A 17,893-nucleotide genomic window follows, 5' to 3' on the forward strand; every position below is an offset into this window, starting at 1 on the left:
GGGGGTCCCATCTAGAAGCATGGACCATCCCGCAGCACAATCATGGCAGACACTGTTGGAGGGACTTTTGTTAGTTCATCCGTGGTGCTGGGGACAGCGAGTGCTGCTACATCTGTCTGTAATATATTTGCAGCCTACTGTCACAGTGAAAAGTTTCAACATATTGTTCTAATAAGGAAATGTGCTCTCATGGTCATGTTGGAAGGTGAACAATATTTGGCTTGGCAGAGTCTTATATCCAAACTCTGCTGTGCAACATGATATCGGGCATATTTAAATCCATTGTACTTTATGGCGATTAATACTCTATGTGACAGTTTTCTGTAAACTGAAGGTAAAAGTAGTGCTTGGCCATTTTCTATTCATTCTTATGGTACCCAACCCTTTAAACAAAATGAAAAAAAGCTAGATTATGTACTGATTTAAATACTGAATTGATATAGAAGCTACAATTTACATTTCATGAATGTTTTACATTTATTTCTGCAAGTAAAAAAAATTTACTGTCGCAAATCATTACAGCATGTGTATACCTGAATAATGTATATCTGTACACTACACTATACAGTATATCTACTTGTTTTTTTATTTAAATAATATATTTAATTTAATTTTGTAAGACAGTTATTTTGTAAGACAGTATGTAAGCAAAAAAGAAATTGGACGTGCATGTTTGAAATTAAAATGTTACTTAAAGCAACAATGGGTGCTACTCGCAATTGTTTTTTTTTACATTACCCAAACTGGGTGTCCCATGGAGCTGATCCATGATCCCCCAAAAAACAGGCACCTTGTTTCCTGATAGCTAAATGGCTACATGTTGAGGACTCCTGTGGCCAAAAAAAAGCAGCAGCGTCAATGGGGGGATGACATAAATGCTTTCTATTGGTGATCCGGCGACCAAAACCAAAGTGCCGGCACCCTAGTTTTCTGATCGCCGAATCTTTGCATGTTTAGGATTCCCATCTGTGGCCAATAGCAAGCAGTAATGTCATCATGGGGGGGAGGGGGGGCGGCGGGTGACATCACTACTTTCTATTGGTCACATCGTGGCTAAGTTTACAGTTCTTTTAAAAGCCTAGAAACATTGTAAATACTTTTTTACCTGGACAGGAAAGGGGTGTTCCCTGGAGTTCGGGGGACCATGGATGTGCTTCCACGGATGCTCTGATTCAGGTATGCATTGCTCAAAGGATATTGCTGCTGTACGGAAATGTTTACAGTGTCAGTGGAGATCTTAGCAGTTACAAAAATGTGCCCCTGTTTTTATCAAGTATTAGTAATTATACTGTGCTGCGCAATACATAATACTACACAAAAAAACAAACGAAAATTATATTGTATTAACAAATCATGAATTCGTTTATAAGGATGCCTTTATTACATACATTTTATTGACCATGTATCTCTCTCACAAAGTAGTCAATAACATTATAGCAATTCCCAGTATTCTATAAAATACCTTAAATCGGTTGAATCTCCTCATACAAGACAGATGAGCAGTCAGGGGAGAATGCTTTGCTTTGTGTCAAACAGACATCATAACGATAACCCATGTTACCCTGGGATCCTACTAACCAGAGAACAGGCAGGCATACTGTACAGTACGTTGATGAGGCATTTGTACATGTCAGTCTTTCAGACAACATTGATTCTCTATAGTGTCTCCAAGATACATATTTAATGGACAATATTTCACACGCTGCTCATGCTTTCATACGGTATTTTTGTTGATATTTGATTCATGATTGTTTCACAATCCATTTCTTCAGTGTAGCACTCTGCTTCCCGTATCTCTAACAGGATTCCTTCAGTTTTTTAGCCGAACTAGCCAGGGAGATAATTAAAGCGAAAATAGAAATAAATGAGAGTTTGTGTCCTAGGCCATTGTTCAATATGCCATGAAGTAGTATCCCTGTGCGGACGAAGAGATCTGCTCTATTCAAATGAATGTGACTGAAATCTTCTCCAGCACGGGGAAGCAGTTTTACAGCATATTGAATATGAGCCTAAGGGGATTATTCATTCAAATGCGATAGTGACGGTCAACCATTACCCCACTGCAACTACCAGTGACTTCATTGGGAGCTTACATGCAGTTATGCCAAATTGCCTTGATTACACTGTAATGAATTAAGGGGCAGATCCTCAGAAGTAACCTCAGGTAGATCCTGTGTGGGTCGCCACAAAGCTAAATACAGGCAACAACAACAGTCGTTAGTTATCTCATTAGCATATGTTTAATGCCATGTGAAGTTAGCACTGCCTTGTGTTCGCATCAAATAACATGGGGTTAAGCCTGTCTTATCCAAAGGTGGCGTTACTTGTATCAGGTCCCTGACTAGCTGCTTAATGAAAGTAAAAAAAGAGAAGACAGACCCTGTAAAAGACCTATTTCAGGGTGTGGATGTGAGTAATGCCATCTTTTGATATGAGCTAACTAGTGTAACATTACATCCCTGCGTTAATTGTAATGGTGATATAAATTGTTAGAAGTAACACCTCTTTTACATATCATTAGCACTAATGTCTGTTATAATAACACAAGGACTTGACATGGCTGAGAGCAGCAATTAACACATCCTTACTAAGCTTTGAACATTCCCGTTAGCACTTAACGATACGTTAACAGATACATGTTGTTTAGTATTTAACGGACATCTGAGGATCTACCCCAGAGTCTCTCAACAGCAAAGCTGCAAAGAAAACAATGTATCACATTCATCAATTAAAAAAGACAACTTTGAAAGCAATGGGAGTTTTGTTTGAGAAAACATAGTTACACAGTAGATGAGGTTGAAAAAAGACATGCGTCCATCAAGTTCAACCTACAGTATACTACTTTATCCTATATCTATACTTACTTATTGATCCAGAGGAAGGCAAACAAAAAACCCCAGTGAAATATCATCCAACGATATCTCATTAGAGGAAAAATAAATTCCTTCCTGACACTAGGATCTGGCAATCAGATTACTCCCTGGATCAACATTCTTCCCATGTATACTTATTTGGTATCACCCTGGATACCTTTCCTTTCTAAAAAGATGTCCAACCTTATTTTTAACAAATCTATTGTATCTGCCGTTAGTCCATGGGTAATGAATTCGACATTTTAACTGCCCTTGCTGTAAATAACCCTTTCCTGTTGCTGGTGAAATCTCCTTTCCTCCAACCTAAAGTGATGGCCCCAAGTTCTTAGTACTGCCCGTGGGATGAATAGTTTTTTTGAAAGCTCTCTGTGCTGTCAGAATATATTTGTATATAGTTATCATATCCTCCCTTAGACGCCTCTTTTCAATCTAAATAAATCTAATTTAGCTAGCCTCTCCACATAAATTAAATTGTCCATCCCCTTTATTCATTTGGTGGCTCTTCTCTGCACTCTCTCTAATTCCTTAATGTCTTTTCAAAGGAGTGGTGCCCAAAATTGTACTCCATATTCAAGGGGTGGTTTTACTAATGCTTTTTAAAGGGACATAATTATGTTTACTTCGCTTCCATCCATTGGCTGTTTAATGGAATATAAGATCTTGTTTGCCTTTGCAGCTACTGCATGACATTTGGCTAAGCCTGCTGTCTACAAGCACTCATAAAGTAAATAATGCTCCATCAAGGATTCCCCCAATTTATCCCCATGTTATTTGTAAGTCGCCTGTTTATTCTTCCATCAACATCCTTCCCATGTTTACTTATTTGGTATATTCCTTTCCTTTCTAAAAAAAGATGTCCAACCTTTTTTTAATAAATCTAATGAATTCCACATTGTAACTGCCCTTACTGTAAAGAACCCTTTCCTTTGTTGCTGGTGAAATCTCCAAACTCAAGGGATGACCCAGAGTCCTTAGTACTGCCCTTGGGATAAATATAGGATATAAAATCCTCTCCGTCCTGCTGCCTGGATTGATGTTTTGCTTCCTCTACACGTGGAACACCAAGATTCTCTGTGGTGGGTTTCCTCCGCCTGCAGCTGCCCTCCTGAGCTCCCTGGTTCCTCTTCTGATGTCGCGAGATTGTACTGCTGACGTCACTCGGCCGAGATTACATCCGTAACTCAGGGATAAAGTCCAAGGGATGCACAGATATTAAGGGAAGTATGCTAAATGTAGATAGGGGATGCTAGGACTTCATCTGGGCACTTCCCAGAAGTCCTAGCTACAGGACGAAATGAGTAGGGCGGAGGCTTTGAATATTTCTTAGCATGCCCTATCTAGAATTTACATTTAGCATAATTCCCTTAATATCTGTGCATCCCTTGAACTTTATCCCCGAGTTACGGCTGTAATCTCGGCCGAGTGACGTCAGCAGTACAATCTCGCGACATCAGAGAAGGAACCAGGGAGCTCAGGAGGGCAGCTGCAGGCGGAGGAAACCCACCACAGAGAATCTTGGCGTTCCACTTGGAGAGGAAGCAAAACATCACTCCAGGCAGCACGACAGAAAGGATTTTATATCCTATATGCTTTTATACTTCTGCTACTTTGTAAGTAGTGATCTACCTTTGCGCATTGACCATTACAAAACGTACTTCACCATATTTCGTCTCTTTTCTATTTTGTTTCAGAGAAATCAAGGACTCTAATATATCCCCAGTCTATCCATGCTCATATTTTATTGTTTAGTTAACAGTTTGCGCCTGTGTTTTCCCCTTTTCCATATATATATATATATATATATATATATTAATACTGAGTTAAGTTATGGTGAGTAAAAAAAGTGACAAAAACCCTCCACAGGAAAGCAAATATGCAAATACAACTGTATGCTCATCTGCATGTTTTAGGCAGGTCTGCAACCCCGCCTTTCCCCATTATCACCCAGCATACAGCACTTCCACTGCAGCAAGGGATTCTGGGAAATGACATGCAAATGAGCACACAGTGTCACTTTTTGCCTCAAAAACAATTTTTAACATGGTTCCCTATAGGCTTAAGCTTGATGCATGGTCACAGCTTTGAGCACAGCCAGGGTTAAGGTGCATACCCAGAAAACCACCCACAGACAGCTGTTTCGACCTTGATGGGTCTCATCAGTGTGGGGTTGATTTTAACTGGATATGCATAAGAGGCTATGGGATAGGCTATACCATAATACTGAGTTAAGTTATGGTGAGTAAAAAAAGTGACAAAAACCCTCCACAGGAAAGCAAATATGCAAATACAACTGTATGCTCATCTGCATGTCTTAGGCAGGTCTGCAACCCCGCCTTTCCCCATTATCACCCAGCATACAGCACTTCCACTGCAGCAAGGGATTCTGGGAAATGACATGCAAATGACTGTAAAGAAAACTATATATTGTAGGGGCATAGTATTAAGATACCCTGTAGTTTCATATAATAATATGGAAAATAGCTGAAGCGCTCAAATGCAGGTATATCTCAAAATGATAATAAGCCAGACCACTGTACCAGGGTACTAACAATTGATATAGTACCTATTGTGTCATATAATGGGTACTAACTATCCTCCTGAAGACAGGTGGTGTGTGGTGCAACCCACTCACCATCAGTCTCATTGGCAGGTTCCCCTGAAAAATATACAAGTACTCACATCCTGGTAGGGCAGGCAGGCAGGCTGTGCAGCTACTCAATGCAATACAGGGAAAAGGGAGACCAAAAAGCGCACCAGCACAAACGGAGCAGGAAGAACCCAGGACAAAAAATTATTAAAAGGGCACTTTAATGTGACAATCACATTAAAGTGCCCTTTTAATCATTTTTTGTCCTGGGTTCTTCCTGCTCCGTTTGTGCTGGTGCGCTTTTTGGTCTCCCTTTTCCCTGTAGTTTCATATAATAGAAATAAAATGTTAATGCAAAGTCCATGAAGATTCAACTATTACTGCTGCCTATAACACAGTAATATACCATGAAAAAAAAAAAAATAGGTAACAGAAGAATTCCCATGGGGGCGGGAGTAAAGCGGTGCACTGCCCGAGAAAAAATGACCAAGGCTGGATTACAATAAAAGTATTTACTTGGCCATCAGCAAGATGCTAAAAAATGCAGGAACCATTAACGCATTTCACATAGCTTGTGCGCATTTGTGGGTTTACAGGCATCCTCTATGAGCTTTTCTTCTGGAGCATAATACTGTAGTGACCCCAGTTATTCTAACACAAACCAGTGGCAATCGCCAAAAAGACCCAGGTACACCCAGGTACATGCTGGATACGTGCCTTAAACTTGCCTTAAACTAGACCCAGCATTTCTGCATTGATTAATGGCCCATCAGATTAATAGCGGGGGTCTAACTGAATGGGACTGCCAGGGACCCCTGATGTGTTAATTCTATGGATCATTAGTCAATGCAGAAATGCCTTAAACTTGCCTTAAACTAGCCAGGTTACACCCAGCACATACCCAGAATGTAACCGGGCTAGTTTAAGGCAAGCTTTAGAATACTCGTGGTCTCGTCTGTATGACTATAGTACCAATCTTGATTATTACCTGCAAGACTATATTAATGTGTCCAGACTTACCAGATGTTGTTACACATCAATATATGGTTTAAAAATAAATGTTCTTACTCTGAGCACTGATATAGGAACTGCTGTTCCTGCTCTGTATAAAAAAATAGAAAAAGAGTGATAAGGATCAGAAATGAAGAAGTTTCAGTCTTGCTCTGACATCCCTATCATGAAAACAGCATCATTCCTTCATTGTCCCAAGGAACTCATTTTATTACAGTATGTCTCAGTATCCAGTCAGCTCGGTTGTGAAGCGATTTAGTATCCTTGAAATCCTGTATATTTCTTCCTTTATTCATTGTATCTTGAACAAGGATTGTTCATTAGTTTAGTTACTTGTGATTATGAAGATGGAGGGAGGGTAATGGCCGTGCAACAGTTAACTTTATCTGACTTAGAAATGTTTAAAAATAAAATAACAGCAATAAAAAAGAAAAGAAAAAAAAATGTAGTTTTGCTTTTCAATATTCCCTTTCAACGCCCCAGTTTTATGACAAACGTAGTGGGACCACGTCTTTAAGGAAATGCATTGCCCAGAAATGGCATGGCACTATTCTACCTCTTTCATCCTAGAAGATATTGTAGATATACAGAAAAGAGGATTTCTCCGTTCTTTTAAAACGCATGTATTAAGTATCCAAAGTTATTAAAATATACCAGTTCCCATCACTTTTAACAGCAGATTTGTGTACAGCAAAAATGACCCTTCCACTGTTTTGGGAATCAGTATATTTTTATAACACTGAGGGATAAATATAGTGGTCGTTGATTTTAATGGGAATACACAAGCCCTGGTTCCCGTATATCTACAGCATCTCCCAGCTACAATTGAAATTGCCTTGTAACTAACTGTATAAGTATCATTAAGTTTGTACTGTGCTGACATCGTAGATTTTACATTTACTAAGCAGTTTTTTTTTCCCATAAGATACCTTCTTGTGCTAGCAGGCACCTTACAGCCCATTCAAGTCAATTAGCTGTAAGGGGTCTTCCAACTCCAGAGAAGGTTTTATGGATGAAGTGTGCTTAGAAATTGTTGGGCCTTGATCTCTAATAATCAATAATTTGATCAATAATGTATTTATTTGTGAGTAATAGCACAGAAACCATGAAGCGAGGGATTTCAACCTGTAAAACTAAGTAAGAATAGAGGGAAAATTCCTTATTTCCACAGCAAGAGCTCCGATAGCCAACCCCACAATGCATGTGTCCAGGTAGTTCCTCATTTCTGCTTTTTGGTATGTGCGGTACCCATTGATCTCACAGATATTATTGGGTCTATTTACCAGCTATGAATCTAGGGTAAAACCAGTGCAAAAATCGACACCATATTCAACAAAGAAATCCAATTATGAATGCAATGGTAGCTTTACTGTTGATAAATCTGATACAATTAATTTGCATAGATTTTGTCTTCATTTTGCAGCTGTGAGCAAAGCATTCCGTATAGAGACTAAATGAAAGAGACAGTATTTTTCCTACAAGAACATCCCTACAGTAGCTTCTATCCATAATCAGTTTTTTTACCACCTTTCCATTGCAAGCTTCTCTGGCACTGAAGAGATTTATAAATTGTGAAGCTAAAGCCATCACTGACTATTTCCTTTGCAACTTTAGGAAAATAAATCATGCAGAGAATCATTAAGTGTCACTATTTACCTCAATTAATTATTTTAAATGACACTGATTTATTACAAGCATAAGGTAGGCACTAATCTAATAACCAATTGTTTGTGATTTTTTTAGTTTGTTCAATCTATTGAGTCCTTATTAATATTTAAATATTTTGTTACAGTTATACAAGATACAGCATGTGTATACATATGTATATAGAAGTTGCATCTGTTGGTATTTGTATGTACTTCAATCTGTACATACAGTATACCTATTGTGTACCCACTGTACATCCAGAGTACCAGTGAGTAGATAGACCTGAGAATAGACTCTGCCTCCCCTTAATAGTTAGGCATCCCTAATTCAAACATAGACATAATCCATCACCTCTTCTGTCTAACATCCTTTCAGGACAGTACCCTTGGCAAACAACAGTAGACTGTATAATAAATGCAGGGATGATTTGATTTGGACTTTAATAAAAACCCCTTTTATACAGTTCTTCATTTTTTTCTGTGGATCTTTGCCACCCCTGCCCAACTCACTGTAGGTGTAGGTACCAGTTGGTGCCCCTAACAGTGCTACTGAAAGAGCTGCTGCTTCATAAGCATGCTCAGTGACCACACCTGAGTGATCCTCTCCAAGACTACATATATGTAAATATATCATCATAATTTTCAGCCCGGGGGGATCCACTGTTAGATGAAAAACTCCCCAATGATCTTCCAGGTACTGTACTGCAGTTGCAAGCTTCTCTTTTCCACATTGCTTCAACACATTTTCCTAATTGTATCCTCCATTCTTAAGTTTGGTTGTTGTGTCAATCTTTTGATATCCCCTGGAAATCAGTTGAGTACTATATTTGTCAAATGATGGTCATTTCTTCTTGGGATATATTATTTTAATTTCTTCACCTTTGCGATGATATTTCAGACTTTTGTTTGCTTCTGAACCCACTCATTTTTTTCTTCTAGTGATAACATGCAGCATACAGCTCTCCACAGCTCTTTGAGTTGTCTGAAACCTTTGGCTGATCTTTTAAGGTCCAAGGCACAGTGGAAGATTCCCTTTAAATCTTGTCTTATTCGCTTCCAAATCCACTCAATAGTCATTCTCCTATTGATGTCATTGAAAAGGTTCCAACCATTGATACTTGCTGGCTAAGCTAGACATAGTTTTTCATTTCTTCTACTATTCCATTTATTTCAATCTTTGTAGAATTCACACATTTGTTGAACGTCACTTTGGTATTGCTGAGATTCACACGGAGGCCCACCTTCTTACTTGCTTCGTCGAGTTCTCTGATATATTGCTGGAGGTCTTCAGGGTTTGTGTCAAAAATAACGATGCTGTCTGCCAAGACAGTCACCCACGTATTTATTGTTGATTTAGATTCCTTTGTGTTGTTTGTTGTTATTAAAAGCGTTTGTGACATGGCCCTGGTTGAAAACCCATGTTAATCCTTTGCCTGGCTTGTATCTTCACGTACCATAAATGGTTAATGGGGCATTTTCAAAAATCTTCCTTACAATGTATAACAATAGCATAACATAACAATGTATGCTTCTTACATCTTTTTACCTCTTAATTCATTTAAATGACTGAGTATTGGAGAGAATCAAATTATTTTTAATTTTTGTAATTTTTGTAATAGTTGAATCCTAAAATGAGTGATAAATCATATTAATTTCTTAAAGAAAAACTTCATGTATAACTTGGTCATTGTGCTCTTTCTACTGCAAAATCTAGTTTGTTCTGAAGGCTGGGGGAAAAAATCCAGGGTCTCTTGCAGTTGAATTATGAGTATGTTTGTAAAAATATTGTAAGTGATTGGAAGAAGACATTGTTATTTCAGTATTTAGGTCTTCATTGTCTCCTTTTTTATGGATCACGATAATCATGAAATTGCTCCATTGTTTTGACATTTTCTTATTCTTCAAGCAGCATGTAAAGAGTTTTGCAAGGATTTTTTTCTACTTCTTCCCCAGTTTCTTTCAAGATTACAGTTGTTATTCCATCTCCCTCTGAGGGTCTTCATTTCGTTATGGATTTTATTACTGTTGCCTCTTCTTCTTGAAGAAAGCATTGTATGTTATTGGTGGATTATTCTCCCTCCATCTGTTTTATATTTCCCTGTGTTATTTTACAATTTCTTGTAAAAGTTTGCAACCGAATTTAAGATATGATATCCATCATCTTCTTTGAGTGTGATGATTTGCTTATTCCCAATCATGTCACTACTGCATTCTCTTTAAACTGTTGTTATCTTCTATGGTCTTCTTAATCATATAACAATACAATAGTCTCACTTCTGCAGTTACTGTACTCATTTGCAGATTTTCTTACACAGCTCTGTATGTTAAATAGTTGTTCTTGAGTCCTGGAATTGCTTTATTTCTGGTTGTTTGCTCAGTTACTGCTTTGTCTCATCTGATAGTTTTTACCCTATTATGTGTTACGGTTTCCTCCAATTTTTCATAGTTGTTTGTTAAAGTATCCCAAGGAATCTTGAGCAAACTAAAAGTTATTTCAGCTCTAATTGAAATCTCCTGCTGTTTATTTTAGGTTCTTGATGTCAATTTTTTGGTTTGCTTTTTAATAAGTTTTCTTCACATTCACAATTTCCAAATTCTACCAATCTTTCTCAGTGTTCATTCCTGTTGCTATAACTGTACTTAACAACTGATGCTTCCTGTTTCAGCTTAACTCTAATTGTTGTACTGACATCTTCCATAATCATCTTGAAGTGACATTTTTCTTTGTTGTTAAATTGGTAGAATTATTCCACTTAATGATCTATGTGACTTGATGTTGGGGCATACAGTTGGATCATCTGTAGCTTTTATCTTTTTGTCAACTGAATGCTGATCTCGGCTGTTCTTTCTTAAAAGCGTTCATACTCCACTACAGGCATACTGCGGATTAAGGACACTCACTTTAGGTACACTCGCGAGTAAGGACATATCGCCCAATAGGCAAATGCCAGCTCACGCATGCGCCTGTCAGCACGTCCTGAACATCAGTACCAGTTCCCTACCTGTACCGAAGGTGTACGCAAGAAGGGAGACTATAGAGCCTGTTACAAATGCGTTATTTACATCCGTTATGCACGTATATGACGATTGCAGTACAGTACATGCATCGATAAGTGGGAAAAAGGGAGTGCTTCACTTTAAGTACATTTTCACTTTACATACATGCTCCGGTCCCATTGCGTATGTTAATGCGGGGTATGCCTGTATGTTGATTTTCCATTTCTTGTCAATTATTAAGCCTACACCCCTAATTCTGCCATTTTATATACCTCAATAACATAATAGGTGTCTGCATTTGAGATCAACGAGGCCCCCCACTTTTGTTCTAATTTCACAAAAGCCAGCTACTGTATATTCCATTTATTCTTTTGAAAATAATCTTCCAGTTCTTGCAGTTCTGCTTCACTGGAGGGAGTCCAGCAGTTGTAGGTAACCAGATTGAGGTTTGAAAGACAGCTAGTATTTACCCTCTGAGAATCCTTCACACACTCTGAACTCATGCCTTCTTCCTCAATGGTATAAATCAGTGAGCCCATCTCTGTAATGTAACTCCCTGATGAAGCACGGTATACATGCAAAACACGTTGAGGTATCGTCGTCACGTCATAACATATCTCACTTCTTACAGCATCACAAACATTGCAACACGCGCTGCAACGCGTACATACTCCTGCTCCTCCTCGAGTTGCGAGTTTTGGTTGAGGGACCCGGTGCACAAGGTCCTTGCTGTATTCAATCTACGGACCCACTCATATCGGAACGCAGTGTGGAGCGTATTTTATTAATTTTAATTGTACGTTTTTGATACACGTTATGTGTGTTTTAATATATTATTTTTGATACTCACCTCTGGGGCACTGTGTGTCTTTCTGTTCACATTTCCTGGAGATCCAGTTGGGTTTTGTTTGTGGGCGAGCAGAGCGCCCATCAAGACACTTGCTGCAAGGAGGTGACCCTAATATCAAGACTATACTCCCAGTCCTCTGATCTGAGGGAGAATCTGTACAATAGGGACTTCTCTTATATTTAACTCTGAATTAATATATATATATATAGTGTAACAGAGCAGATGGCACACAAATAAAGATGAAGACAGGTGCTAGTCCCATATAGACAAGTATAATCAAAGGCTCCTTACCAGGCAGATCATACCAAGTGTGCTGTCTCTTCCTTGCTTCGTGTACTTTGGATTCTCTGGATTCTATGGTCTGCCTGGTAAGGAGCCTTTGATTATATATATATACACACATACTGTATATAAATATATCTCTATATATATATTCTATGAGAGGTTTTGACATAGTTTGCTTAGGTCTGTGCAGAAGTGGAATATAATTTCATGTAACCATTTCAATGGCTGATTTTTTTACCTCCTAACCTAAAATTTGTCAGTATACAGACTGATATATATTTATATAGCATACACTTACTGAAACACATTTTATTTCTTATTTTAATTAGCACTCTGCCATGCATTAAAAAAAAAATGAGTTGTAACCCATACCATTAGTCACCTTAGCTATATTAGAAGTTAAGCCTTTCATACTACTTGCTATTTCTACAGTATTTTCTGTCTGGTGTGTGATTGTGACAAATGACATACTGTAACAGTACCTTGAAAAGAACTCCAAACATTCATGAACAATTCTGTTAGGAGGGGAGTGAGTAAATTATATCATAAAATAAAAATGTATGGCATGTGGCCTTTATACGGTACGGTATGTCTTGTGAAAGTAATCTGGATCCACTGAGTGAAATACAGTTAATACATAGTTCTGCCCATTAAATATTGCACTTACAGTATTCTGCATTTCTACTTATTTCTGTTTAAAACAGGTTCATTCCAATTGATTTGTGGTCACATAAAGTTAGTAATGCAACAATTTTACTGTAGAAGGAGAGGGGACTAAAACTGACCAGTTTATCACCTGTGTGGAAGAGCCCATAAGAGATTCAGTCCAAGTGAGTCAGGAGCGGCTTCTTCATCAAATGCCAATTCATTCAGTTTTGGCCATACCCCAATACTGAATAGGTGCAGTACATTCTGCTGTGTTCGCAGTATTTTTTATAGGAAATATATCTGCGAAAGGATCATTTTAAAATCTAATTTAAATTCAACTTTTGTATGTATGAAATAGAGATAGAGATAGTGTGATAACCAATAACTTGTATTCATCATTTTTAGGTCTAGGTATGGTGCCTTAAGGAATTACTAACAGCATTATCCTTCAAGGCACTTCAATCCTCTATTCCTTCTTATGTCTTCTGCTATCATTTAATCCCTATGTACAAACGTGCCTCCTCTGCTCTTCTCTCTGTCCTGTCTGAAATCTTTTTTTTATTATAACACTCCCTACCTCTTGTACTTACTTCCCCTCCCTTTGAACTAACTTCCCTCTCTTTATATCGTCGAGACCTGTCAGAAAAGTCACGTAAGGGAAATGGTCAGTTTACATAGAACAATGGACGATTTTCAAAGGACTAGGTAATATACTGTACTAATATAAAGAACATTACAAGAATTAACAGACATCTGCCCCTGGCAGTGAACTATCAGTTGCTTTACCTATAAAGAGAAAGTCAAAAAGTAAATTATACAATGATCACGAGTCCAAATCAAGATTTTAATTAAACTGCTCCTGCCAGTAGCAGTTTAAGACCTAATTTATTTTATGCCACACAGGCAAAAACTAGATATGAGTAGGAAAAGGTTCCTTATAAATATTCAATCATCAAATGGGTTCTACATTGTAAATTCAAACGCAATACAAGTAACAAATTGAATTTGTATTCGCCATTTTAAAATAAAACCATAAAGACCCCCAACAAGAGAGCATACCATGTGTGATAATGCAATTTAAAAATTCATTTTTTGTATAACCTCTGTCAGTTGACACCTAACATCTAAACCCCAGTTGCAACATAAACATTAAAGTAAAAGAACTAGTTAACTTGCATATTTGCAAATGTAGGGAGAGGGAGAGGGAGAGGGAGAGAGAGAGATTTTCTCAGGATAATTAAATTACTTTACCCTTAGTTTTGGTATAGTTTAAATAACAGTTTAATGGTTGCAGATGCAATGTAAATTGAGGTTACTTGAATGATTGCGACAGTATGTTGCTAATATTTAAAAGTAGAAAGAGTTTATTTCAAGCAAACATTTTTACTGTTTAGCAAGCTTCTCTGAAACATGTGTAATGCTATTGGGGAGCCTTGGGGATGGGACGAAACACAGCAACATGTCGGAGGGAAAAAGATCAGTACTCATTGCCTTGTCAGTTCTAAAGGATTAAAGAGCTACAAGAGGCACTTGAACTGTAGAACACTACAGAGAGGAGGGATATTGCCAAATAGCAGTTGGATGTTTGAGTGCCTTTATCCTCTTCAGTTAAAAAAAAGCTACAGTACCTGCCCTATTAGATCTTTTTTTGGAAACCATAAGCTGTCTATTGATTTCCATTTTTATTCGGGTCGTATAATGGAACTTTTTATGCAGTACTTGTTAATTAAGTCAATGTGCCCAACGAGCTTGCATACATATGCAACAATGAACTTGTTTTCCTTTCATATGGGAAACATTATGTATCAAGCTGCAGTATTCCACCAGTATGTTTTTCTTCCCGCGTGAGTGTGCATTTAACACAAGAAATGTGTGGACTGGGTTTTTCATTTCAATTGATCGTTAGAAGGGTTTTCTCTAGGGCAGACCTGTTAAGGTTTTTGGACAAAATTGAAGGTTAAAATACTGGTCCAGATGCAAAATGTGTACATCCCATTTGTATACAATATGTATATAACCTTTCTATAACACCCCAAATCACACACCGATCAATACATTTTACAAGTGCCTTTGTATCACTTCATACATAGATGGCAGAATGCTTGCGGAGATTGATTTTTTTTTCTGCTAGGGTATGTGCTTTGATTTATGGTTACATAAAGGTGCGTGTGTGATTACGGGTCCTTTGACTTCGTGGCGTCTTCTCCTTTGTGTGACATGCTAATTGGAATCTGTACCTGCCAGTGTTTGGAGCCTGGAACCAATGACATTTTTGTAGAAGCGGATGTCCTTGACCTTTTATGTGAATTTAGAAATCTGCTTAATGTGCACATTTTTCTATTAGTGCAGGGTTGGCTCAAACTTTGCATGAGTGGGTTTTAAGTATCAGTAGAATATTTCTTTGTGATATACAACTAATGAGTGGGAAAGTAGCTCTTCCATCATGGATAGAACAAGGAAACTAGTAAAACTAGTAAGGCTTTGTCTACCATTTGTGAAACTGGGAGGCTTTGATGCATCAAACCCTTTATTTTTTTTGTTGTAGCTTAATTATTAGCAAATTAAACATAATGCCACTGTATTTTTACAGTAAAATACAGGCAATCAGAGGGTATTTATAGTACTAATCTCACAAAACCTGAGGCTAAACCAGTGAAAAAGATTTGCACCAGTTTTATCGTAGGGAAAAATCCAATTCCTGTACAGTGACATGCCTTCTTTTTAATATAAATATGGTAGTGTGTTTTTCACTGGTTTGCCCAGTTTTCCAACTGAGAGACTTTATTAAATAAACCCCATTTTATCCATGTCGTAGACAAATCTGAATTCTTTGCAGGTTGCAGGATACACATTATTGTACCAACATAAAAATATGCAGAGATGCTGTTCTACATGGCACTGAGGTACAAAGGTTGCTACCTATGTGGTCTCAAAAGTACACGTACAACAACGATGTGTAATTCTTTATGTAGGGCTAATAAAATGTATCACAACCTGCAAACAATCCCTCTACTTGGGTGTAATTATAAGTATTGATATTGTGCAGTCAGGGTCACATCCTTGACCTTCCACGGAGAACAACATACCTGTAAAGAATATAAATATTGCTACATAAAACCACTTGGTGCCTTTGCTAGACGGTGCATTATGAGATGCTTACTACAGTACATAGATTCTAACAAAAATGTTTATATTTCTTCTTAACTTCACAGCAAAAGGAACAATTGCCAGGCAAGATTAACACTGGAATTTGGACTAATCTGTGTTTGACTAAAACCTTTCTACCGTGACTTTGTGTAAAGGGATTCAATTACAGTGCGCAATGTTTTGTAAATAACTATCTCACATAAAAAGTTAATTAATCAGGGCTGTGTCAATTTCCTTGTGCCATGTCAATTTGCAGGAAGGTAATTAATCACTAATCGCCCAGCGTGAAGCAAGCTGAGGGACAATCCACAAGTCATTTATTGTCTTTTTGCAAAATGAATGTAACACTGAGTTGTGAAGAAACACATCTTGCCTTTCATAACATTTTTTATCAACGCTTTTGCATGTTGTAATAGACTGCAGCAACAAGCAGCTGTATTTCACTGGAATATGAATAATAAAGAAACAAATGGGAGTAGATTTATTGCTCATTGCTTTTCTGTTATGTCAGTTTTGAGATTACACTGAAAAAATGAACAGTGAAAAATTACTCTTCCATGTGGGGAATGGTGATTAGACTTGTTCATTAATTAGAATTTTTTTTTGTTTTTTTTTCTCTTCAATGCATTTTAAATGAGAATATCCTGTAGAAACTGCAGAAAGCAATATAAAATATAAGCCCAAATTGCAGATTTATCCGGTCCCGGAACAACATTCTGGAAAATGTGTTCACATTTCTATGCTAGGGTAAAAATATTGGTTTAATTATATTGAACACATATTTCATTGACCAATAAACCTGAAATGTAATTGGTTTAGATGATAGTCTACAGTTATAGATAAACATATACTCATTTCCATATATCTAAAGTGTGTTGGCAGTTTAAAAAATGTTGTTTACAAGTACAGTACAGTACGATGAAATCTCACTTGTCACTCATTTCAATGTGAGTCCCTGTATATGTTTAGGTTATAAATGAGCACCTATTGGATTCCAATAAAAAGTTACACAATCTGCAAATAATACATATTTTCCCCCAACTGCTATATACATGTAGCGCACTTTCTCCCACATATGGGAGATATAACGGCTGCGTTGTGTGTGTGGTGCGTTACCTGTCGCACACAGGAGGCCTGAACCTCCACTGCTGGAAGACTTGGGTGTGCCTGATCTGTCTGGTGGCAGCGCCTCCATCTCTGCGGGATCCCTACTATGTTGGACAACCCTTTCACAGGACCCAATGCAATAATACACACACTGATAAAGATAACAGTTTACTGCATGCATATGTAAAAGGAATAACAATATAACACTCACACCAAGTAGGCCACACCCGGCCGTAACCGCACAGTGCCCTCCAACACAGTGTCCACACCTTGATGGGATATACCCCAAAGTACTGAGGTGCCCCATGGCACCCAACCACTCTGGTATCCATGAGTTACCCCACCCAATGTGTGCGACAGCGCTGCCCACAACTAAAGTGTGATTTGTTGGTGCACTTGTAGATACCTGCCGGGTGCTCCAGCAGCCGGTAGCACCAACTGAAGACAAGGGCTTGTCAGGTCCCACGCCGCCATCGTCGTCAGCGATGATTCTGCCTCCACGTGGCATGGTATCCAGCTGGAGGGTCCCACTGTAATAGTCTCTCTCTGTATGGTGATCTGGTCCCAGAACACTGAATTGCCAGTTCGCCGCCGTGTCCTGGCTGTGTCCCTCACACTTGGGACTACAGGGGCAGGGTCCCTATCAACTAGGCCTGTCCCTGCAGCAGCCACAAGCTTTGGGAAGTTGGGGCCTAGCTGGGGCTTAAGGGGGTCTCCGGCCTAGTGCAGGGGTCACAGACAT

At 38.3% G+C, this 17,893-nt stretch overlaps 1 protein-coding gene across 9 annotated transcripts in view; it reads left to right on the forward strand.

Moving 5' to 3' along the window:
- RBFOX1 (RNA binding fox-1 homolog 1) overlaps nt 1-17,893 on the forward strand; it is a 658,912-nt gene that overhangs the window by 529,268 nt on the left and 111,751 nt on the right. For 7 of the 9 annotated variants that reach the window (XM_075565294.1, XM_075565297.1, XM_075565302.1 and 4 more), the window contains exon 8: nt 1,114-1,176. The exons of the other annotated variants lie outside the window; for them this stretch is intronic. In XM_075565294.1, coding sequence (XP_075421409.1) covers nt 1,114-1,176 — 63 coding nt within the window. The remainder of the gene's footprint in view (nt 1-1,113; nt 1,177-17,893) is intronic. 9 annotated transcript variants of the gene reach the window in all.

The sequence above is a fragment of the Ascaphus truei genome, chromosome 11, assembly GCF_040206685.1.
Source record: "Ascaphus truei isolate aAscTru1 chromosome 11, aAscTru1.hap1, whole genome shotgun sequence".
Classification (NCBI taxonomy): Eukaryota; Metazoa; Chordata; class Amphibia; order Anura; family Ascaphidae; genus Ascaphus; species Ascaphus truei.